We start from the raw sequence: 24,331 nt of genomic DNA, 5'->3' as shown, positions 1-24,331 counted from the left end.
TCTTGAGCTAAGAAGCAGGGACAGGAGATGCATGTGGAGGAGGTCATGGTAACATCCCAGATGATTTCACAAGGCTTCTTAAAGGAGAAGAGTGACAGACAGACCATGGGCAAAGTCAGCAGCTTGTCCAAGGATACAGGGACCATGTTCTGTATCAGATCCAAAGAGCTTCCCTTGAAAAAATGGCCGCAGTGGCTATTCTTCCTATACTCCTTACTTATCTTTGCTCGGTGAACAAGTTTGGGAATGATAAGAATGACGCAGCAGCTACTGCTGCTGACGAAAATTGTTGCATGCTTTCAATGAAGTCTTTCCCCATCATCCACAAAATGTTTTTTTTAAACAACAAACAAAGAAGCAAGCCTCATTTCATATTTTTTTTTTTGAAGAGAGAATATACATGCTGAGACAACAACTAAAGGATCCCTGAACACCAGGAAACAGATTGTGAGCTTGAATCTGTAATTGCTCCATAAAGGGGTTGAGCCAAGGAATCATGTGGTCAAATGTTACTTCCTTAAAACAAACAAAAAAAAGTGCTTTCTTGGCATGGTGCATTGGCATAGTAGGGTAATCCTCTACCTGCAACATCCACATCCCATGTGGGCACCAATTTGTGTCCTGGCTGTTCAGCTTCCCATTCCAGCTCCATGCTTATAGCCTGGACAAGCAGCAGAGGATAGTTCAAGTTCTTGGGTCCCTGCACCATGAGGGAGACCTGGAAAAAGTTCCTGGTTCCCAGCTTCAGATCAGCCCAGCTCTGGCCATTGGGCCATTTGGGAGTGAACCAGCAGATAGAACATCTCTCCTATTTTTCTGTAACTCTGCCTCTCAAATAAAACAAATCTTTAAAAACCACCTTTCCTAACACCACATTCCTTTTTTCAGAAACAAATATTATATACATAAATATGATATATAAAGGTGTTTCCAAACTTCCTGATGGGAGGATGTATTCCACGTGAAGATGTTTTTCACGGTACCAAGGAATCAAGCTAAGTGTCCTGATAGTGCTACAAAGGAAAGAAGACTGCCAGGGGGCCTCTAAAAATCTGTGGGCATATCCAGCAGAGCTTCCTGAGAATGCGCCAAATATATAAAGCCTACTAGGCAGGCTTTAATTTGGTCCTTAACATTCTGTTTTAGAATACCCCCAATAATAACAAAATGATCATGCCTTCCAGTGGTGCAGAATTTGCGTTATCTTCCTAATAGCTATATGAGGTAGTTGAGCTGTATCCTCACTTGAAGAGAGGGGCGACTCAGGAACCATGTGATGTCCCCAGAGTTGCACAGCTCATAAGCAAGAGAGCCGACACTTAAGCTTCCATTCTTCTGACTCCAGAACCAATGAGCTCAACTGCTCCAGCTGCTGCTTCCTTCTGTCAGAGCACAGTGAAGCAATGCACCAGCTCCTAAACCAGCCTGGGAACTTTCTCTCTCTCTCTCTCTCTCTCTCTCTCTCTCTCTCTCTCTCTCTCTCCCTCCCTCCCTCCCTCCCTCCCTCCCTCCCTCTCTCCCTCTCTCTCACCTGTCTCCTGTATGCCCTTCACATAATGCAGTGCAAGCCGCCCTGCCCCATACCCCATGAACCCCACAGGAGCACTTGTAACACAGACAGCCAGACAAGATGGAAGAGGGGAGTGGGGAACAAGGTAGGCACAGGTATTGCAGGTCCAGCCAACTTAGCACTATAATATGATATGAAACAGAACTGGGAGAAAGAGAAGACAAATGGAACTGGATCTCCAGCACTCCTTCCTTTCCTCCCTCTGCTGGAGGCAGAGGGATGGAGACTCAGCCACGATGTGAGAGAGTGGGCGGGCGGGGAGCAGCAGAGCAGCCTGCTGTTGCAGAAGTCTCAGCTCAGCTTCCATCTCTGTGCCCATCTCTGGCCCACCTGCTCCGACTGCTTGAGCAAAAACACTGGGCTGCTCTCCAAGGTGGCAGTCAATCCTGGCAAAGCCTGGCTCCCAATACATGGAGAATCACTTCTGTCACCAAGAGATGATGCGAAACATGTGCAGTGGCTGCCCAGTGGTGTCAAGCGAGGCAAAGACAGGGCTGAGGTGGGCAGAACCCAGCTATAGAGTCCCTCAACTAAGGGCTCCCTCCACCCCCTGCCTACACTGTGCTCATCATGCTGAGCACCCATTCCCTCCAATATACCGACCGTTTCCAAATGATCATGTTGCCTTCTCAAACTGCAGACTATGTATAACCATCCCCTCTACCTCCCCACCCCACCCTGGCCAGACCACCACATCTGGGTAGCCTCATTTGGGCCTGTGCTCCCTGTGTCTTGAGCATTCCTTTGGCAGCCTGTGCAGTGTTCCCTGCCCTCAGTGTCTGCCACCTAAGCCATGTAGTCCTGACAGCCCTTAGTTGAGCCAGTCAAGCTGCCATCTGAGAATCTGAGATCCCATATGGTTTCTGAATGGAGTCTCAGCCGCTCTGCTTCCCATGAAGCCCTGGGGAAGCAGCAGAGGATGGCCCACGTGCTATGCAGGAGACCAGGATGAGGGTCCTCGACCAGCCCTGGTTGTTGGGGCCATCTGGCCATCTCTGTCCCTAACTCTGATTTTCAAACAAATTAATACAATTTTTCTTTCAAGTCTCCCTTCTCTATAACCCTAGTCTTTGGATCCAGAAGATGGGCTGCCTGGTATTTGCCCCTAGGAAAAATAGCAGATTTCTTGCTAAAGAAATGAAAGGCTATGGACTGAATGAGGGGGACCCAGCAGTGCATCAGTGTCCCTCCCTACCAAGCTAATCTGCTTTGCATTGTGATCCCTGTGAGGTACCCAGCACCACCAGCAGTTCCTAGTGCAGCCCGTGCACACCCAGGCGGGCCAGGCGCTGCATCTCCTCACTCCTAAGCCAGAAAGCAGGAAAGGAGAGGGGCAAAAGGAAGCAATATCCATCCGGGAAGTTCGGCATGCAGCCACTAGACATTCCAGAAAGAGAAGACAGAGCAAAAGAAGGGGAGGTCATTATCAAAGAAATCATGAGAAGAGATGCACTCACTTCAATCTGAGCATTGGCTAGGATGAGTGAAAGACAGATCCAAGTGTTGGTCACCCAGCTGTTGGGGTGGTGAAAAATGAACCAGGCCACATGTGATATGGTTCTTCAAGCTCCATTTCTGCATGCATACCATATTTCATTGTGAAGTTTTAAAAAATCCACTTTCTGACCCTGGCACCATGGCTCAACTGGCTAATTCTTGCCCTTGTAAACACCGAGATACCATATGGACATCAGTGGGTGTTGGTTCATATCCAGGCTGCTCCACTTCCCATCCAGCTCCCTGCCTGTGGCCTGGGAAAGCAGTGGAGGACAGCCCAAAGCCTTGGGACCCTGTGCTCACATGGGAGACTCAGAGGGAGCTCCTAGTTCCGCATTGGCTCAGATCTAGCTGCTGCAGTCATTTGGGAGAGTGGACAAGTGGATACATCTTTCTCTCTGTCTCTTCTCTTTGTAAATCTGCCTTTTCAATAAAAAAAATAAATAAATCTTTATAAAAACCTACTTTCTAAAAAAAAAAAATCCATGTAAAATGATATTCCCAGAAATGTGCAATGATTATCCCATGGTTTCAAGGAACTTCATCCAATGGTAAGAAAGTAATCAACAAAAGTAGATGAAAGGGCCCAGGGCATGGCCTAGCAGCTAAAGTCCTCGCCTTGAACGCGCCAGGATCCCGTATAGGTGCCGGTTCTAATCCCGGCAGCTCTACTTCCCATCCAGCTCCCTGCTTGTGGCCTGGGAAAGCAGTTGAGAACAGCCCAAGGCCTGGGGACCCTGCACCCTTGTAGGAAACCTGGAGGAGGTTCCTGGCTCCTGGCTTCGGATCAGTGCAGCACCGGCCATTGCAGTCACTTGGGGAGTGGGTCATCAGACAGAAGATCTTCCTCTCTGTGTCTCTTCTTCTCTCTGTATATCTGACTTCGTAACAAAAATAAATAAATCTTTTTTAAAAAAGTAGATTAAAAAAAGCTGAAAGATAAGTCCTGATCCAAACAGGAAACCAAGTAACTGGTGGTGTGAGCAATTAGAAAAGCTTAAGAAGGAGAAGTCACTTGATCTTGATGGAAGTACAGAAGTTGTGGCAGTATTCCCATGGGAAATGTGCCAGAATGGTGCACTATTCAGCCCTGCAATATGTGATAGTGAAATGGACATAATCATATACACGGTGTATTGGTGATCAACTTTCAGATTTGAAACAATCTCATTTGATAAAGCGCTGGATCTGATTTTTCTAATATAAAGATTTATTTATTTTACTTGAAAGTCAGAGTTAGAGACAAAGAGAGAGAGAGAGAGAGAAAGATCTTGGTTCACTCTCCAAATGGTCACAAGGGCAAGAGCTGAGTTGGTCCAAAACTGGGAGTTAAGAGCTTCTTCTAAGTCTCCCATGTAGGTGCAGAGTCCCAAGGACTTGTGCCAGCCTCTGCTACTTACTCAAGCCATAACCAGTGAACTGGAGCAGAAATTCAGTAGCTGAGACATAAACTGGTACCCATGTGTGATGTCAGCACCACAGGATGGAGGATTAGCCTGTTAGGCCATGGTGTTGGCCCTATGAATCTGATTATTTTCATGAATTAGGGTGCACATGTAATCAATTCCTTGGGTATACACGTACAGCGCACAGAGACTGATGTGAAATGAGGGGGAAGAAGATGGAAGGAAGGATGGGGCATTTATAATTATCCCTTACAAAGCAGCCAATAGATGAGGCTGCTGGTTTTGCACAGTGAGTTGCACTGCAGTCTGCAAAGCTGGCATCTCATGTTGGAGTGCCAGTTCGAGTTCACAGATGGTATTCCTGACTGGGACAGAGTTCCAAGCTCCTGGCTGTGGCCTGGCCCAGCCCTGACTGTTGCAGCCATTTAGAGGAACGAACGAGTGGATGGAAGAGCTCTCACATTCTCTTTCTCTGTCACTCTGCCTTTCAAATAAACAAATCCTTTTTTAAAAAATGGACAAGAGAAGCTGTGGAAAATCAATGAAATCAGAAATCACAGTTTAAAACAGCATTTAATAAAGTTACAAAGATAGCTAGTAGAGGAACACATAGTAATGTAAGCAGAGAGAAAGATTCCAGTATTACAAATAAGCAAAATTTCAATGTGTTATATAGTACAGAGGAATCAGAAGATATGTTAAACGTCAAAAAATGGGGAAATAACTGTCACAACCCGTTACTAAAAAACAGGCAAGTTACTACTAGAAGAGTCAAATGATAAAAGTGGCCCCCTCGGGGGGGGTGGGAGCAGGGAGACTCTCCAAGTCCCTGTGTACTAACTGCGTCATTACATTCTGTTTACACATTGTCTTGATTGAATGTCAAAAACAAGGTCCTTCTCATTCTATGGACCACCCCCCTCCCATACAAAATGGGGAGGTGGTGATGCTGAGTGATAGAAGGGTCATGTGATCCGTGCTTTTTCACGGAAGGGCTCACCCCCTCCTAACTAACGCTGGGCTCTGCCACAGCCCTCTGGGCAGGTGCCATTCCAGCCTGCCCCAGTCTGTGGTCCCCTTCAAATTCCCCCCATCACTAATCCAACCTCTCCAGTTCTTCCACTCATTCATGTATTTACGCCCATGAGTTATTTTTACCTGCCTGAGTCACAAAGGATTGCATGTTGCTTACTCCAGGAAGGACAGAATAGAAGTTGAACCAGAAAATAAAGACCTTGGAGTGGGGGGAGATCAACAAAGATGCTGGCATTGTACTTCAAGTTCACCGGTGGCTGGAGGCAACTGGAAGGTACAACACTTTGTGACAGTCTCATGTGAGGAAGGAAGAAACACACCAGTTTTCAAGGAAATCAGAGCGTTGCCTGGCACTCCTGCCAAGCATTGTCCACAGGTGATTTTGCAAAAGAGAAGAAAATCAACTGTTGCTTGCCAACACATGTCAGGGAGTGGTCCCAGTTCCCACCAACCCACACGCCTTCCTTTTACACTCAGCTATCTCCTACTCATCCTCTCAAGCCTCAGTTCAGGTATCACTTCCTCCAGGCAACCTTCCCCGACTGTCGAGGGAGATGTCTGCCCTGTCGCTGGGCACCTGCAGTCCCCTTATGGCATAGCATATTGAGAATCACATTGCAATTGTCCGTTGCCATGGCCATCTGCTCCACCCAACTGTGAGCACCCTCAAGCCGGGAAGTATGCAAGATCAGCCACAGGCCTCTCCGGCTGGGGTGGCCCAAGGCATGGCTTAACATCCGCCCAACTGACTCACCCGTGTGAGTCCCACATGGCCTCTCTCTGCTGCCTCCCACATACAGAGCTCCACCGAGTTATTAATAATAATAACGCTTACCCTGTGCGCTAAGAACTCCATCTTTGTCATCTGATTGAATTCTCACAACAAACACAACGAGCTGGGTTGTTTATGAATTGGTCAGCATCATCAGATGCACACTTGTATGAGATGCCTTCCAGTTTTTCGAGGGAGGAGAAAATGAGGTACTTCTCATCACAGAGATCATGCCAATAATTCTAAAGTGCTTATACGGGGCTGGGCGGGGGAGCAGCATTTTGGCACAATGAGTTAAGAAGCCACTGCCTGCGATGCCAGCATTTCCTATGGGCACAGGTTCTAGTCTTGGCTGTCGGCCTCACTTCCTATCCTGCTCCTTGTTAATGTGCCTGGGAAAGCACCAAAAGATAACCTGAGTGTTTGGGACACTGTCACTCACGTGGCACACCTGGAAGAACTTCTGGCTCCTGTATTTGACCTGGTTGAGCCCTAGCTGTTGCAGTCATTTGGGGAGTGAACCAATGCCTAGAAGATAACTTCCTCTCTGCTTTCAAATAAATATTTTACTGAGAAAGCAGATTTACAGAGTGAAGGAGAGACAGAGAGAAAGATCTTCCATCTGCTGGTTCCAAGTAGCCACAACAGTTGGTGCTAAGCCAATCTGAAGACAGGAGCCAGGAGCTTCTTCCAGGTCTCCTGCGGGGATGCAGGGTCCCAAGGCTTTGGGCCGTCCTTGACTGCTTTCCCAGGCCACAAGCAGGGAGTTGGAAGGGAAGTGGAGCTACCGGGATTAGAACCAGCGCCCATATGAGATCCTGGGTGTACAAGGCGAGGAATTTAGCCATTAGGCTACTGTGCCGGGCCCATCAAATAAATATTTTAAATAAATAAATAAATAAAATGGTTACACAGAGGAAAGATTGTGGTCTTATTCAGGTGAGCACAGCACATCTTATCCTGGCCTCCAGAAGGAAGTCAGAGAATCTGGAGGTAGAATCCCATCATCCTTTGCCAAAAGGCACAAAAATCACCTAGCTCCAGCATCGTCATCATGTGAGCACATGGTCCTGAGCAAGGCATCCGGCATCAGTGAAAGGCTGCCTAGCAGCAGACAGTGGTAGTGCTAAACTTAGGTCTCAACTAGAGGAATAATCTTGATCAGTCTACTAGTCCTACTAGTAGGATGTGCTGTTTTTCGGACATGTTGTGTTTGCTTGCTATGCTCAGCCTCTAGGGGGCAGGACAGCCCCACCTATTATCTTCCAGGCCTGGCCTGCCATCCAGATGAAGACCCTGAAGACTCAGTTGGACAGCTAGGAAACTTTCTGATAATGTTCTTGAGTAAGGGAGTGGGAGCGGGGAGGTGAACATGAACATGACATATCAGAAACTACCATCCTTAATCCCATTTGCTGCTTGAAGACTTGTGGTCCCTAAAGGGAAGTCATTTGCCTAAAGCCGCATGAAGTCCTCCCTCCATGGCACCACATTTCCTCTAAATACTAAGGCCCCAGACAGCTTTCAGCTACAGGGAGCGCCCTAAAAGTTCACACTGAAAGTATTAGGAAAAAATCATGCATAGATTTCAAAAACATTTTGCATCAAAATAACCCAATCTTCTAATTCCATTTTCCTCCCCATTTTTTTTTTTTTTTTGAGTGCTGAGCACTTAGTACCAGGTTTCCTGGTGTACTTGTAAGTGTTTTCCACACAGGTGCTTGGAGAGCCCGATTGCTATGAGGAAGTCAGAGTAACTAGCCAATTATCCTGCACTACCCAAGCTCCCCCCACCCAAAGAGGAAATAAGTCATTCATTCCTCATTCTTCCCCGTGACCAATGTTTATTATTCTGCCATGAAAGACAGCACGGAGTGAGTCATAGGGAGCCAAGTCTTGTTCCAAGCCCAAGATCCATTGTCTGGCCCAGGGTTTGAACTCAGTAAAGAATTGATGGATAAATCCGTGACTTCCCACTGGGGCTGAGTGGACGGCAGCCCACGGGCCCCGTGCAGGTCTCTTTGCTGCTTTCGGGAACAGAGCCTCTTGAATGGTAGGCCAGGACTGCAGTGTGACATAGCCACGGCACAGTAGGGACAGATGACACATTGGCCCAAATGTCTCCAAAGTCACATGTGGCCCTGCTACTCTGTCTGCCAACTGGTAGACCAGTGAGTGTGAGAAGCAGAGAAAGCAAAGGCCCCATGGCCCCTGGGAGCAGGATGTAAACACAGCACGAGAGCCAGGGGGAATTCTGAAGCTGTCAGTTCTCCCAACAGGAGTGTGACAACAAAGGCAAAATCATCCCTGGCTATCAGTTCAGTGAGATTTAATCAGACACTTAGTTGTTGGTTCAACATTGACTAAGCATCTACTTTGTACTGTGTGCTATTTTGTTTCCAAGCTCGTTGCCCCAGTACCCTTGTGCCAGGGACCTAGCATAGAGCCTGACAATATTTGTCAGTTAACTATGAATCCCTGGGGGCTGGACTTACATCCTCTATGGGAGTGCCAGTTTGATTTGTGGCTGCTCTACTTCCAATCCAGTTCCCTGCTAATGTGCCTGGAAAAGCAGTGGAAGATGACCTAAGTGCTTGGGACCCTGCACCCACTTGGAAGACCAGGAAGAAGCTCCAGGTTCCTGGTTTCAGCCTCACCAGTCCTGGCTGCTGTAAACATTTGGGGAACCAACTATCAGATGGGAGATCTCTCTCTCCACCTCTCTATGTTTTTCAAATATATTAATCTAAATAAATTGAATAGCTTCTGGGCTCAATCTAGTAGAGGAGACACAAGATGTAACAAACCATAAAGCTACAAAAGGGGCAGAGGACTCACTGTGAGGACCAGGCATAAGAGTGAGCAAGCAACAAGACGGGCCTGCGAGGTAAGCTGAGTTCAGTGGCACCCTGGATGAAGGTACCCTGAGGCTGTCAGAAGGCCTGAACGGGCTAAAAGTACATGACACAAGTCAGTCTAGCTGCACTAGACTGTGGTCTGTGTGGCAGCATCGGCAGTGAGGGGAAAGTCACGTGGGAAACAGATCCTAAGTGGTCCCATGCACAGCAGGCAAAGGAGCTGGTAGGCTAGGAGAGTGAAGCCATAGGCATTGTAATGCAGACTGGGGCCTAGATGTGCTTCATTAGTGCCTTGATGGTGCAAGAGTGAAGAGAGGGGGAAATCTAGGAGTTGAGCATGACCTGGGAGCTCTGTGGGAGGGAGCCAGAACCACACCTGGGGTGGCCTCAGTGTCTTTAAACCCCACCCACAGGAAGTAGTGGTGGCCCATGGGCCTAGGAGCGCCATGCAGCTGTGTGACCTCGGGCAGGCACTGTACCTCTCTAATCTCAATTTGCTCATTGGAAAAAGAGGAGAATCTGAACACCCACTTAAGCAGGGGCTGTGCACAGCAGACAAGAAGCAGTAACTGTATGGCAAGCAAGAATGCTGCAGGGCCTGGAGTCTGTCCAGCCAGGCTGCTTCTAGCTCCTTCACCCTTGACTGTCATTTATTGAGTGAGCTTGTGAGACTGTCATGGAACCTTTGTGGGCCTTAGTTTCCTCATCTTTAAAATAGAGTCAACAGCAACATTTACATGGAGGGATTCTGGGGTAGACTGAAGGAACGTATCTGTGGACAGCACTTAAAACAAACAACACTTGGTACATTGTAAATGCAGGGGGGAAATGGTAGCTATTATTACATAAAGCCACCTAGGGTGGCGTGGACTCCTGGAAGGCTCAGTCCAGTATGTGTGAGCATTACTGCTCTTCTCCATGCCTTTACTTTGCTCCCAGTAAACTCAGAGGCTGTGGAGGCAGGGGAGAAAAAGGTGGCAGGTGGCCAGCCTAGATGCGGCCCTTTGTGTTTTCCCTTTGTGCTGGATACCAGAGGACCACCCACTCTCCTTCCAAGCACCTCCCACCCACCCACCGCAGGTCCTCACTCCCTTCCTCAGTTCTTATTTCCAGCCCTCACCACCCTTGTCACTCCTGTGGTCCTGAGCACCGTCTCCAAAGCCCTGCTGAGCCTACAACCCTGCACAGGGCCAGGAGGAGGGCTGTTGGGCCAGGGCCACCGTCAGGCTGAGAGCGTGGTGTTTGCTCAGCTTTGCTCAGCCTACTGGCCCCTCCTTCTGGATGGCGCACAGACCCGGAATGCTGGTGCGTGACAACAACTTCATTCTTGCCCCAGATGCAGACAGAGAAGCAAGACTCCCCTAATTCTCATTAAACGCAACATTATCATTTCCTCCCACAAGAGTATAATGCTTACAACACAGTGGAGTGGTGGCAAGGGGAGGGGGAAGGAGACATGGCTTTTCTTCCTGGGGAGAAGGAGCGATCACCCTGGGGAGAAGGCCCACCACCCAGTGCTCCCTGGCTCCCCCTGGCCCACACTACCCAAACCCCAGGATCTCAGTACCCACCACATGCACCTGCTGCCACTGACAGCTATGTGGCACACCATACATTGCCCTGGCTGTCACGCACATTAGGCCAGCCCTTTGGGTTGCTGTCCCCCCAACTGTGAGGCAGCTGGAGGTGTGGGTGGGGGCTTGGGGCCATCCCAGCTTTGGCCCATTGCCGCACCCAGCAGAACCAGAGCTAGGTCCAGATAAGTAGTGTGGAGTAATTCATCAGCAGCCCCCTAGCACTGCTATCAATCACCCCTGGTGCCAGCACCACAAGGGAGCGGGGCCCAAATCTACCTGGGGGTGGGGGGTCGATGAGTCCGGGGCAGACAGACCAGAGAAATAGTTAGGACCCACACTACTACAAAACACACAAGCCAAACCCCATCCCTGTACCCCATCCTACCCAACCCCTGTGGATCCAGGAGCAGCCCCCAGAAGATGGGAGTGGGTGGGTGGTTAATGACATTCATCTTGCTTGAAGACCACACCCAGTCTAAGGGATCCAAGCTCCCTGCAATCAGTGCAAATGGCCAGTGCAGGCAGGGTGTAGGAGTCGTGGGTGGTTGGTGTACCAGGGGACAGGCATGGCAGCGGGTGTTCAGCGCAGGGGAGGGACAGCTTGCAGGCTCGGGAGTCTGTCTGATTAACTGCGTGGTCTCTAGTGGGTGCACTGCTCAGAGCTCTCAGTTTCTTCCACTGCAAAAATGGGTGTTGTAGGGGCAGACACAGCAGGATCCTTGCAAGCACTAAATCAGGTCCCTGGGACCCCCCCAACTGCCAAGGCCAATTCTTGCCTACTGCGTCCACCAGAGGGAGCCTGGGGACCAGGAGTGCCCAGCCCCTGCCGGTTCTGCCTATCCTCCCCCAATGCTGCAGCCTCTGCTGCTAAGCTCCCACCCTGCCTGCCCGCGCTTCTAGCGGCAGCCTTCTCACCCACTCCTTACAAACCCAGAACAGGCCTCGCAGGGGAGTCGCTGGCAGTGGCGGCAGTGGCTACAGCACTGACAGGCCCTTCCTGTCGCCTGGCAGAGAAGGGAGAGGGCGAAGGAGGGGAGACACAGCCTCCTGCCTTCCCCACTCCTCCACTGCTTCCCCCACCCCATCCTCCTCTCTCCGCTCCCTCCCATCTGAGACTCATCTGTTCAAACCGAAGGCTCTCCCGACCTCTCCCAGTTGAGCACCTTCCCTCCCGGGCGTGAGGCCAAGAGACTCCAGTGGGTTGGAGTGCTCTAGGGACGATATTATAACAAGCCTTTGGTGACAGCCAGACTCAGGTGCTAATCTCAAGGTCCGTTAGCAACTTGAAGTGTAACCTTGAGCAAGGTCCCTTCCTGGTGGAGCCTCAGTTGTCCCCATCCCTAAAATGGAGCTGGTAATGCTCTCTGCACAGGAATGAAAAGAGAGAATTGTGGATGTGCAGAGTTAATGCGTGGTTAGGAGCGCAACCCCAGGTGCTGGCTGAACTCCGTGATGAATTCATGAGCTGACAAGTCACCAAAAAGGGAAGACCAAGAAACAGGCCACATGGAAGGCAGAAGTGCTCGGCTCTAAAGGAGACAGGCTTTTGGGCAGCCCAGGGATTCGGCTCCTTGTGTGCAGGCTGGAGACGCTGAGGGCGTGCGATGGTGAAGTCAGGGAAGCCCAGGCCATCTCACCACCCTCTCTAGCTGATTGGGGATTGGGGAATGGTGACTTTCACCATCTCTTCCTTCCCTCGCCCCCACGCCAGATTGCGCCCCACCCCTACCCCACCACTGGGCCAGCCAGCTCCCACCACCACCATCATCAGCCCACTGCCATCATCGGCCCAAGATGACCAGCAGGTACAAAAGTTCTTTCTGATTTCTCTTGAGCCTCCCCACTGTTGTTGTTCAGCTCCCTGATGCTACACACAATGAGACTGCTCACTGCCCGCTGCCCTGGGAGGGTACAGGCCTGACCTCCCCGGTAGCAAGGCCTTCTTGCAAGCCACACTCAAGGATCACAGGACCCTGTCCAACCCTAAGCAACCCCCATCCCACCCTCCAGTGCGTTCCCACCTGGGCTTACATCCCAGCATGATGTCCTCAAGGTGTACCCAGTCAGTCCTGTGGGGCTAGCTCTTAGCAGTCCTGCCTCAGCAGGGCGGGGTGGATGGTTACTGGGGGTGGGGAAGAGTCCATGGCCTTGACTTCCAAGCTGCTCTAAGGGCAGTTCCCCCCTACCTGCACTGACCCCAACTCTGGCTGGGCTGCACTGCAGTGGAGCTCAGGCCAAGCCTTCAAGCTGTAGCTACTGCTCCTGGGCCCCAGCCATCTCAACCCAGCACCCCAGCCTGCTGCCTCACCACGGGGGAGTTGCAGAGTGCTGTCTCCCAGCAGATTTCCCGAAGCAGAAGGCTCCCCACCCCCAGCCCAGCCTCCAAGACACACTCCACTGGTTGTGGCACATGGTAGGACCAGCTGAGCGCTAACAGCAGGGGAAGCCTGGCCACTCACTCGGAGGACTTCACATTGGCTCTGGAGTTGTGGCTAGCTTAAGTGACCAAAGCATCGCATGTAAACTGCTGGGACCCTTGGGCTGTAGCCGTGCTCTGGGTCAGTGGTGGCCTTTTCAAACCAATTTTAGAAAAGCTCCAGGGAAGGGAGTGGGGCGGGGGAGGCATGTGTGTGTGGAGGAGGTGTGCGTGGGGAGTACTGGAGTGATGGCCTGAGAGAGGAAGGGACTCAGTGAAGGTCACAAAGCCAAGCTGCAGAGGTACTGAGGGGGGAAGCCGAGTCTCCTACCTCCCAGGCTCAGGGAATGGGCTATCCATTCGGCAGGCACAGCAGTCAGGGCGGCCCTGCGCGCCTGCTTCACGAGGGGGAAAAAACCACCAACCAACCAGTGTCCCACCACCGCAGGAGACATCGCCAAAGGTAGTCCCAAATAGACAGGCACACATGGCCCCCGGGGAAGAACAGATGGAATCAATGTGACAGAGGGGAGATTGGAGGACCCCTACACCCCAGCCCTGCACTGCCCTGCGAGCTGGGATGCTGTTGCTGGTGGTGGTGGTGTTGTTTTTCTGAAGGGTGGAGAAAGGGTGGACTTTGAGGAACTAGCCAAAGGCTTGGCCTCCATCTTTGCTCCCCAATCTTGCTCCCCCCCCCCAGGAGGTACTGCAGTTCCCCTCCCAGGGCTGCCTCAGCCACCAGCAGGCTTCTGGCTCCCACCTGGCTCTCTGGGGAAGCATGGAGCTGGGGCCACCAGGGGAGGCAGAAGAGGAACTGGGTGAGTGTTTGTTGGGGGGTTCTCTCTCTCTCTCTCCCTCTCTCTCTGTCCCTCCCTCCCTCCTTTAGGGCTCTGAGTTGACACCATCTCTCCCTCCCCTCCTCCCAAATAAAAATCCCCACTAGCACATCCAAAATAAATATGCGAATCTATGTTGTGGCAAGCTCAGGGTAGAAGAAGAGTGGGGGGGCTTGGCGGTGGGGGCGGATGATGGCTCTAGTCCCTGAGTGGCGGCGGAACCGGGGGAAGAAGCACCAGCATTCAGCTGTCCAGCCCCAGCCGGGGCAGGGAATGGGGCTGTCGGCTGGCTAAGGTGAGGTGGACCTCGCTTCTCCTGGCGGGTCAGCATCAGGAGAGGCGGACATGGATGGAATCAGGCATGGGCTTCTTACTTTAGCAGGTAGATAAGTTGAAGAGGGATGGGGGGTGGAGGGAGGAGGAGGGACAAGAGGCGCAGGGGGCCCAAAGCCGCATTTCCTTACTTTCTCTGGAGGGTTGTAGCCGGGCTGGTGCTAGTACTGGTGCTGTGGCCTCCGCCGGCGCCGGGGCTGGAGCTCCTGGATGCGCCACGGCTCATCTGGCCCCGCTCCCGGGGTGGCCGCGGTCCCACGCCCACCGCCGCCGCTGCCGCCGAGTAGCCAGCTTCCTTGTCGGCACGGCCGGAGTGAGCTGGCCCGGCCTCCCTGCCGCCCCGCTCGCGACCCAGGGCTGGGTTCTCATGGTGCAGGTGGCACTGGGCCACGTCGCGCTCGCGGGCTGTGTAGCCGGTAGTGTCCTGGAGAGGGTAGGAGGCGTCCCGCTCCTTGTCCCGATACACAGCCTCCCGGTTCTGATAGGTGCCGTCCCGGTTCGGGTAGCCCACGTCCCGGGCCGCCTGATGGAACTGGCTCTCCCGCAGCTCGCGGTGGTGGAACTGGGTTTCACGTAGGTTCTGGTACTGGCTCTCGCGGCCGGGGCTATCCCGCGCGCCGTGGGGGTCCCGGTGCAGCTCTCCGCGGTGCAGCTGACTCTCCTCTCGCAGGTCGCGGTTCTCCTGGGTGAGCTGGTCTAGCTGGCCCTCCAGCTCCTCGATGCGCCGCCGCTGGGTCTCCAGCAGCTGCTGCTGGCTCTCGATGATGTTGTTCAGCTCCAGCAGGTACTCCACCGCCCGGTTGGGGCTCTCTGATCCCGGGCCGCCCGGGGGCCCCGACCCCGCCTCCATCCTGGCGGCCCAGGGGCAGGGGAAGGGGCAGGAGAGCCCAGTCCCTGCTCGCTCACGGCGCCACCCTCCCCCGGGCCCAGCCGGGGGAGGGGGCCGGCGGGACGCGAGGGCGCGCACCGGGCTCGGAGGCCCGGGGGCCCGGGGGGGCCCGGGAGACAGCGCTGGGGCCGGCGGCACGGGGAGCAGGAGCTGAGGCTGCCGCCGCCGCCGCCGCCGCCGCCGCCACCGCCACGGCTCGGGAGGACGCGGCCCACGGCGCTCCGCCCGCTGCGGAGTCACTGCGCAGCGCGGCCGCGCGGGACCGCCCCGGCCGCCGGCCCGCCCCCCGCCCCTGCCCCCACCCAGTTCGCCCGGCCCGCCCCCGCGCGTCCCACCTGCGGCCGCCACCCGCAGCCGCAGCTGGACCCGCCCTGAGGCTCGAGCGCCCGTCAGGGACCAGCCCCATCGCGGCCCTCTGGAGAGCTCTCCATGCTACCCGTCCAGGGTCCTCAGCAAAAGGAGCAGCTGCCTAAGGAAGCCTACCACCCCAGCCGGTTCCAACAATCCAGGCCCAGGATCCGTATCCCAAGCCATCTAAGGACCCCTCACCCCATGCAGGTCCCCAGGCTGGGCAAACCGCAGACTCCCCTCCCCTGGGTCCATTGATTCCTACGCCTCCCAGCTCAGGGGATCTCCCTGCAGCACCCCCATCCCATCAAGAGTCGGTCCCTGAGTCCCCCATCCCAGCTCATCCCTGGATCTTCCCCCAACCCAGCAATCCAGTCAGTCCCATGTCTCTCCAGCCAACCAGTCAAAAGCTCCCCCTATCCCAGACAGCCCCTTCCCAGAACCCCCCAGTACACACATACTCCTACACAACACCACAGGTGCACCCCCCCACACCGCGCCTGCGTGCCGCCATCCCCTCCAGCCAGTCCCTAAACTCTCCATCCAAACAGGTGCCCCAAACCACCATCCCAGCTAAGCCCAGGGTCCCCAACCCTATCCCGGATTCGTCCTGGGATTGTTCATCCCAAGAAATCCCAGAACTCCCCACCGCAGCTGCTTTGGGGATCCGGGCTGCATTCCCTCAACCCTCACTCCCTGTGTGTCTCATTCATTCCATCGCCTCCATGCAATGAAGATGTACCCATCCTTCGAGCTTTAGCTCCAATGCCATCTTACAGAAGCCAATCCTGAGTTCCCCAACCAGACTGCCCCCCCCCGGGCCTCCCCCTCCTTCCTCCCCTGCACTCCCTCTGCCCCTCAATTCTGGCATTTGTGGCACAGCGGAAGTAGGCTCCACAGCACACCCGTTTGTGCTTTGCTTTATGTCCTTTGCCCAGATTGAGCTCCTTAGAACCAGAGACACATCTTAATTTATCTTCGTGAGAGAGTTGGGGTGAGGAAAAAACACATGAGTTATAGAGTTGGAGAAAATTGGATTTAAATTCCATCTTCTGTCTGAACATCCATTTCCCTATCAGTGGCACCTTTGTCCTTTGTCACAGGAGTGTTCTTTTTTTTTTAAGCATGCAAAATGCCTTGCACACAAAATAAAGCCCACAGAATGGGAAAAATATTTGTAGGCTATCTATCTGATAAGGGACTTGTATCTCAAATATATAATGGACACTTGCAGCTGAACAATAAAAAGATAACCCACTTTTTAAAAACAGCCAAAGGATCTGAACAGGCATTTCTCCAAAGATATACAAACAGCCAATACACACATGAAGAGATGCTCAATATTGTTAACTACCAGACAGATGTTAATCAAAACCCCACAAGAGCTTACCCACAAGGCATGGTAGGTTCCCGTGGCAACTTACAGGAAATTTGCACAGTGTCTGGAGTCCTTGATGTCCTGCAAATGGAGGAGGACATCTCTAAATTCCCTGCAGCAGTAGCCTACGTGGGTGGCACAGACCTTGGCTTTCAGGTGGAACAGTACACCTGTAACAGAGCTGATGACATCTACATCAAAACCCTCGAAGGGCTTCTGCCACTGTTGCCATTGAAAACTGTAGGGGTTGATGGCAAGAGTGTGTCCCACAGAAACACTGGCCAGTGGAGCTGGGCTGGAGTTTGCCACTTCTGAAGGCGCCACCACTGTTGCTTCCCTTCTGGAAGCTCCCCCAATGCAATTCAGGCAGCATTTTTACAAGTCCTGTCTGGAGATTTGGTGGTGTTTGGGTACAGTGGGTTAAGCCCCTACCTGTGATACTGGCATCTCATATCAGAGGATTGCTTCCATGGCTGTCTGCTTTCATTCTGCTGTAGCTCCCTAATGTGCCTGGGAAGGAGCAGAAGGTGACCTGAGTATGTGAGGCCCCTGCCACCCATGTGGGGGAACCAGATGGAATTCCAGGCTCCAGGCTTTGGCTGTTGCAGTCACCTGTGGAGTGAACCAATGAATGGAATCTCTCTCACTCCTTCCCTTCCTCTCTCTCCGTGTAGCTCCATCTTTGAAATAATTATATGTATGTAAAGCCACATGTGGCTGGTGTGATGGTGTAGCAGGCTAACCCTCCACCTGTAGATGCTGATTTGAGTCCTGGCTGCTCCGCTTTTGATGCAGCTCCCTGTTAATGGCCTGGGAAGGCAATGGCTTGAGTCCTTGAGCCCCTTCACCCACCCGGGAGACATGGAAGAAGCCCCCGCCTCTCAGCTCCAGAATGACACAGCTCTAAACATGGCAGTCATATGGGGGAGTGAACCAGTGTATAGAAGATCTGTCTTCTCTATCTCTCCCTCTCTCTCTAACTCTTTTGAGTAAGAACAAAATAGATCTTGTTTAAAAAAGAAAGAAGTCACGTTTGTTGTTGGCTACTGATCCATCACTCTGTGCCGCACACATTCTCCCCCGTGCTCCGTGGGCATTGGCAGCCTGGACAGCAAGAGGGCTCTTGCCGTGGATCTGAGGCGACCGGATTGCTTCCCTACTTTGGCAGACATTCTGCACAGACTGCAGAGGAAGAGCAGGCTACTGCTGTTGCTGCCTCTGCTGAAAAGGCTGTAACGGAGAAGGAGCTTCGGGTTGAGGAGCCGCTCCTGCTCCCAAGTCTCCTGTGATTTCGCCTCAGGTTGCACGTGCTTCTGAAGGCACATAGGGGCCCTCGGTGCCTTTGTGCGGCTCTCTACTAAGGTTTAGAGCACTCAGCCCACCCCGTGAAGACTGTACTGCAGGCTCCTGCTGCTCAGGCTAGTGGCTGGGTAAGAGCAACCACCGAGGGATCTAAAGCTGCTCTCCCACTGGCTCTCAACCAGAAAAATGAGAATCAGGTTGATGGGAAAAGAAATATCAGTTTCTGGAGCCAGCATAACTCAACTGGCTAATGTTCTGCCTGCAAGTGCTAGCATTCCATACAAGTGTCGATTTGTGTCCTGGCTGCCCCACTTCCCATTCAGCTCCTTGTTTGTGGCCTGGGAAAGCAGTGGAGGATGGCTCAAGTCTTTGGGATTCTGCAGCCGCATGGGAGACCTGGAAGAAGCTCCTGGCTCAGCTCAGCTCTGGCCATTGCATCTATCTGGGCAGTGAACCAGTGGATGGAAGATCTTCCTCTGTCTCTCCTTCTCTCTGTAAGTCTTGGTTTCCAAATAAAAATAAAAAAAAAAAAAGAAAGAAATTTCTTAAATGCACACACAATGAGATGCCACTTCATGTGTACTATGTTAGCTAAAGCAAATGGACACACAATGAAAGGTGTTAGCAAACATGTAGAGAAGTTGCTACCCTTGTTCCCCATGGGTGGGAATATGAAATGGCAAGTCACTTTGGAAAACAATTGGACAATTCTCCAACATGTGAAAAAATGCTTATAAATTGGAGAGTGGATAAATGTGGTAGAGTCACGTGATGGAATATTATCTAGCCACTAAAAGGGCATAAATTGCTAAGAAAAAGTTGCTGGAAAAACCTCAAAAATGTGATGTTAAACAAGATAAGCAAGGTGATGAGAGCATTTCTAGTACATTATATCCTTTATGTAAATTTCTGCAATAAGCAAATCTATAGAGACAGAAATTGCAGCAGTGTTGCCAGGGGCTGGGTGTGGGTGTGGACAATGGGGAGTGATTGGTCAGGGTCTGGGGCTTGAGCGGGGAGATGAAAATGTTCTAAAGTTAGATTGTGGTGAGGAGCACTGAGTTCTACCCTTTACAGCGATAATTTTCCTGGCATGTGAATTTTCTCAAAAAAGCTGTTGGAATAGATACCTCGCTTGGAGGTAGCCCATTAGAGCTGCAAAAAAATAAGAACTAATACCAGTCTAAGATACCTGATACCAGGCACTGTGCTAAGCACTTTAAGCCTTATGGATTCAAGCATCATGACAATCCTGTGGGGTACTTGTAGCAATTACCTCTATTTCTCAGGTGGGAGAAGTCCAACAGAAAGATGGGTGACTTGCCAGGGTCCTGCAGAGACAGGATATGCAGACGTGTCTTTGTCACTTCTTTGGGCTATCCTTTAACACCTTGTACAAAACAGGTTTTTGGTAAACATTAAGGTAATATACCAGTTGGATACTTGTATCCACAAGCACTTGCAGGTCACTCTTCATGTTCTGGATAATGGCAGGTACTTGGAAAATTTGTGGAAAAGTGAAATTAAAATATTTTTGATGCAAAAAATTAGAAATCCATGCATAATGTTTTCATAATACACACTCTTCACAAATTTTCTGAAGACCCCTTGTATCTGCATTTTTCATGCTTATCCCTGCGCCTATCTTCCCAATTTTCTTCATTGATTAGAGTGTGAAAATGCATTATGGTATACCATATGGGCACTGATTCAAGACCCGACTGCTTCGCTTCAGATCCAGTTCTCTACTATTGCATGAGGGAAAGCAGAGGAAAACACACTGGACCACTGGACTCATGTGGGAGACCTGGAAGAAGCTCCTGGTTCCCAGCTTCAGATCTGCCTGGCTCTAGCCATTGTGGCCATTTGGGAGGTGAAACAGCCAATGAAAGATCTTTCTGTGTGTGTCTCTTCCTCTCTCTTTCTGTAACCTTGCCTTTCAAATAAAATAGATGTTCTTAAAAATATTCCCAAAATATTTGTATTTTTTAAAAGATGTGCTTACTTGGAATGGAGAGGGAGAGAGAGAGAGAGAAAGTCTTCCATCTGCTGTTTCACTCTCCAAATGGCAGCAATGGCCAGCTGCATTAGAAGTGCAGCAACAGGCCCCGATGCAATAGAATAATAGAATAGCGGCTAAAGTCCTCACCTTGTAGGCACCAGGATTCCATATGGGTGCAGGTTCTAATCCCAGTGGCCCTGCTTCCCATCCAGCTCCCTGCTTGTGGCCTGGGAAAGCAGTCAAGGACGGCCCAAGGCTTTGGGACCCTGCACCCACGTGGGAGATCTGGAAGAAGCTCCTGGCTTTGGAATGGCTCAGCTCCAACCATTGTGGCCACTTGGGGAGCGAACCATCAGACGGAAGATCTTCCTCTCTGTCTCTCCTCCTCTCTGTATATCTGCCTTTTTCCAATAAAAATTAATAAATCTTTTTTTTAAAAAAAAAAAAAAAAGAAGTGACATTCTGATAGGGCATGCAGGTATCCCAAGCAGAGGCTTAATCTAGTGTGTCACAATGCCAGCTTCATGAAATATTGACTGAGTGTCTATGTATCAAGCACTCCTCCAGACACTGAAGAAATGGCAATGAAGAAAACAGAGAACAATCTGTAAGTTCACTTGGCTGACATTATAGGAATAAATAGGATAGGTAGAGCATGTTGGAAAGTGTTCTGGGTAGAAGAGCATTCCTCCGAAACTTGTCTACTCAAAAACTACGAGTATGACCTTATTTGGAAATAAGGATCTTGGTCCATGTAATCAAGTTATGATAAGGTCCTATTGGATTAATGTGGGTCCTAATTGGGACCAGTTGCCCTTAGAAGAGTGAAAACTGGTGGCAGGCATTTGGCCTGGTAGTTAAGATGCCCAAATCCTATACCAGAATGCCTAGGTAGAAGTCCTTGTTCCACTCTCAACTCCAAGTTCTTGCTAATGAGTACACTAGCACAAGTCCTTGGGTTCCTACCACCCATATAGGTAGATTTCCACTTCCAGTCTAGCTCCCTGATAATGCATCCTAGAAGGCAGCAGATGATAGCTCACATACTGGGGCCCCATATGGGAGACTAGGATGGAGTCCTGGTTTCTGGTTTCAGTCTGACCCAGCCCTGGTTGTTGTCAGCATTTAAGGAATGAACCAGCAGATGCAAGACCTCCAGGTATTCATCTATCTATGTATCTATCATGTATCTATCACCTCTCTCTCACTGTCACTCTGCCATTGAAGTGGATAAAAATATATTATGTAAACATTTAAAAAGAGGGGAAAACAGGAACAGAAACAGGTGCATGTGAACACCATGTAAAGATGGGGCAGAGAGTGAAATGGAGTGGGTACAAGCCAAGGAATGCCCAGGATCCCTGCAGCAAGGCAGGATTCTTTCTTGGAGCCTTTGGAGGTACTTCCATGGATTTGGGACTCCTCCAGATCCATGAAAGAATCTATTTCTGGTTTCCAGTTTCCGTTGTGGCTTGCCCCACCCTCTGAGTGTGTGACGCTTTGTTACAACAGCCCCGGCACATTAGTACAGATGGTACCAGGTGCTCTGCAGAAAGGCAAGGCTGCTAGAGAGACCCGGGGGATCACACACGGCTTAGTCCGTCGGAGAGCGCCTTCCGAGAGCCACAGCCACAAGTCACAAGCCAGATTCATGACAGAGTGCTACCATAGAGGCATAAGGTCTGAGTGGAGGCTGGGAAGTCTCTATGAATGTGAAGGTGTTTGAGTTACTTGCAGGCTCTCAGCAGGCAGAAGGAGATGGGGTAGAGCTGAGCTAAAGCACTGAAGAGAACTGTGGGCTGTGGCTGGAAAGAAGGCCAGGAAAATCATGTGTGTTTACAGAAACATGCATGTTTTAGTTGAAGAGAGCATGAGAGAGGTAGGGTGTGTGTGTGTGTGTGTGTGTGTGTGTGTGTGTGTGTGTGTGTGTGTGTGTTGTAAGGAAAAGGAGATGAGAAAAAAGAGCTTGATTGAGCTTGGAGAAGGTTTAATTGCCAAGCTGGACGATCTGGCCCTTCTCTTACAGGTAATGAAAATTCACAGGAAGTTCTCGGGTGGAGGAGTAGCACACTAGGCAGGGAGGGGCCCATGTGGGCATGTGGGTGTTGTAGGCACTGCATAGTTCACATTACAAGGTGAGTCCCGTATTGGTTTAGGGCTCATTTGTTTATTTGAAAGACAGAATGTGTGTGTGTGTGTGTGTGTGTGTGTGTGTGTGTGTGAGAGAGAGAGAGAGAGAGAGAGAGAGAGAGATCTTCTATCTGCTGGTTGCCTTCCCAAATATTCACAACAGCCAGAGCTGGGCCTGGCTGATGCCAGTAGCTTAGAACTCCAACCAGGTTTCCCCCATGGGTAGCTGGGACCCAAGTACTCAGGTCATCAGCTGCTGTCTCCAATGCACATTAGCGGAAAGTTGGATCCAAAGTGAAACAGCCAGACTGGAACCAGTGCTCCAATATGGGGTGTACAGATCCCTCACCCATTGCACCATGGCGTCTGCCTCCAATCTGTTGCTGTTGAATACACATGGTGGGAACCCCTCCTCTCCCTGTCTTGCTGTCTCCCAGGGTTCGGGTCCAGGAGCCTCAGGCCCGCCTATGATTGCTGCAATCCTTCCTCTTGGAGCTGGCTTTGGCAGGGACTGTGGATCTAGAGGAAGAGACAGCTCTGTGAAGCCCAGCTCTCCACTGCCAGTAGGCAGTCAACAAGAACTCGTCATGATGCTGGGAGCCACGAAGCATTTTCTCCTCTCGGATGCAGAGGTGGCATCTGTTCACATTGGATCTTCCTGCTGGATCCCTCACAGCTCTATCCACGAGCAGACCCACCCGTCTCTGCTAGTTGCCATGAAAAAAAAAATTCTTTTTAAATTTTAAATCATCGCTCTTTCCCTCAAAGGATCTGTAGTTCAGAAATATCAGGGCTGGAGGGGGCGTGTAGTTGAATTCATTTTCTGCCAAGGACTAAAGAGAAGGTTTGAGAATCCCGGCTGTGGTCAGTACCTGCTTGGTTTCAGGTCTTAGCCTATGTCCTAGGGTCTGATGCACCAGAGGGGCTTTGGGTTGCAGACTGGAGAAAGCAGGGAGATAGGAGGTTTCAGTGAGAAACATCTAACGGATCTTACAAAGTGGTACGTTTTGATGACAGTTCGCAAACCTGAATTATTTTTAAAGATTTATTTGTATTGGAAAGGCAGAGTTATGAAAAGAGACATACAGACACAGAGAGAGATCTTCCATTTTCTGGCTCACTCCCCAAAAGGCTACAACGGCCAGGGCTGGGTCTGACTAAAGCCAGGAGCCAGGAGCTTCTTCCAGGTCTCCCATGTGCATGTAGGGGTCCAAGGTCTTACTCCATCTTTCACTGATTTCCCAGGCCATAAGCAGGGAGCTGGATGGGAAGTGGAGAATCACGAACGAGCTACCCTGTGGGATGCCAGTGCTCCAGGCCAGCCTTGAACTTGATCAAGTGCCCATGGAGAAAACAGAAAGGGAAAAGGAAGACACCTCCCTTGGGGGAATCCCTGAAGAGCTAGCTGTGCTTAAAACTGAGCTGGCATTTGGCTGATTAACGAATTATCCCTCCAGCCCCCTTACCCTTATGGTGGGGAGCATGGTGTGATGGAAGCAAAGCACCTGTCGGTGGAGAACAGCCCAGAAAGCATTCCTGAGAGGCTGCTCTGGAATTTCATTTGAGGGAAAGAATTTTCTCTCTGAAGATGATTCGTAAGCTTGATCCTGTCAGAACATAGAACCACATAACCCGATGTGTTTCCAATTTTGTCCTAGCTGCCATAAAACTTGGAGCCAAATGCAGAGTCCAATTATAATTCAGTTCATTTTAGGTACCTGGCAACATCTCTTCGTGCTTCCTCTACAAGGTCTCTGTTTGTCTTCCCCAATTTTATCCCTAATTGTCTTTCTTTCATGGTAGGAACTGATGAGTCGCCTAATAGCCTCTTTCAGGTAGGCGGGTCGTACATCTTACATAAACTCAACGATATTTACAGAGGTTCAGGGGAGTTGAGACAATGCAGAACATTTGAAGGCACAGCGGATATTTGGCCTGGAGGAAAGCAGGCTTGTGAAGACATGATTGCTGTCTGCAGTGAT

The 24,331-nt window shown here is 51.0% G+C and overlaps 1 protein-coding gene across 3 annotated transcripts in view; it reads right to left on the bottom strand.

Moving 5' to 3' along the window:
- The window catches only part of IQSEC2 (IQ motif and Sec7 domain ArfGEF 2), an 88,698-nt gene extending 73,548 nt beyond the window's left edge, over positions 1-15,150 (bottom strand). For all 3 annotated transcript variants that reach the window (XM_040998335.1, XM_040998352.1, XM_040998343.1), the window contains exon 1: positions 14,432-15,150. In XM_040998335.1, coding sequence (XP_040854269.1) covers positions 14,432-15,150 — 719 coding nt within the window. The remainder of the gene's footprint in view (positions 1-14,431) is intronic.
- Positions 15,151-24,331: the final 9,181 nt, after the last annotated feature.

Source organism: Ochotona curzoniae, unplaced genomic scaffold, assembly GCF_017591425.1.
Source record: "Ochotona curzoniae isolate NIBS_2020 unplaced genomic scaffold, NIBS_Ocur_1.0 contig_1274, whole genome shotgun sequence".
Lineage (NCBI taxonomy): Eukaryota > Metazoa > Chordata > Mammalia > Lagomorpha > Ochotonidae > Ochotona > Ochotona curzoniae.
This window is presented reverse-complemented; position numbering and strand designations above follow the sequence as displayed.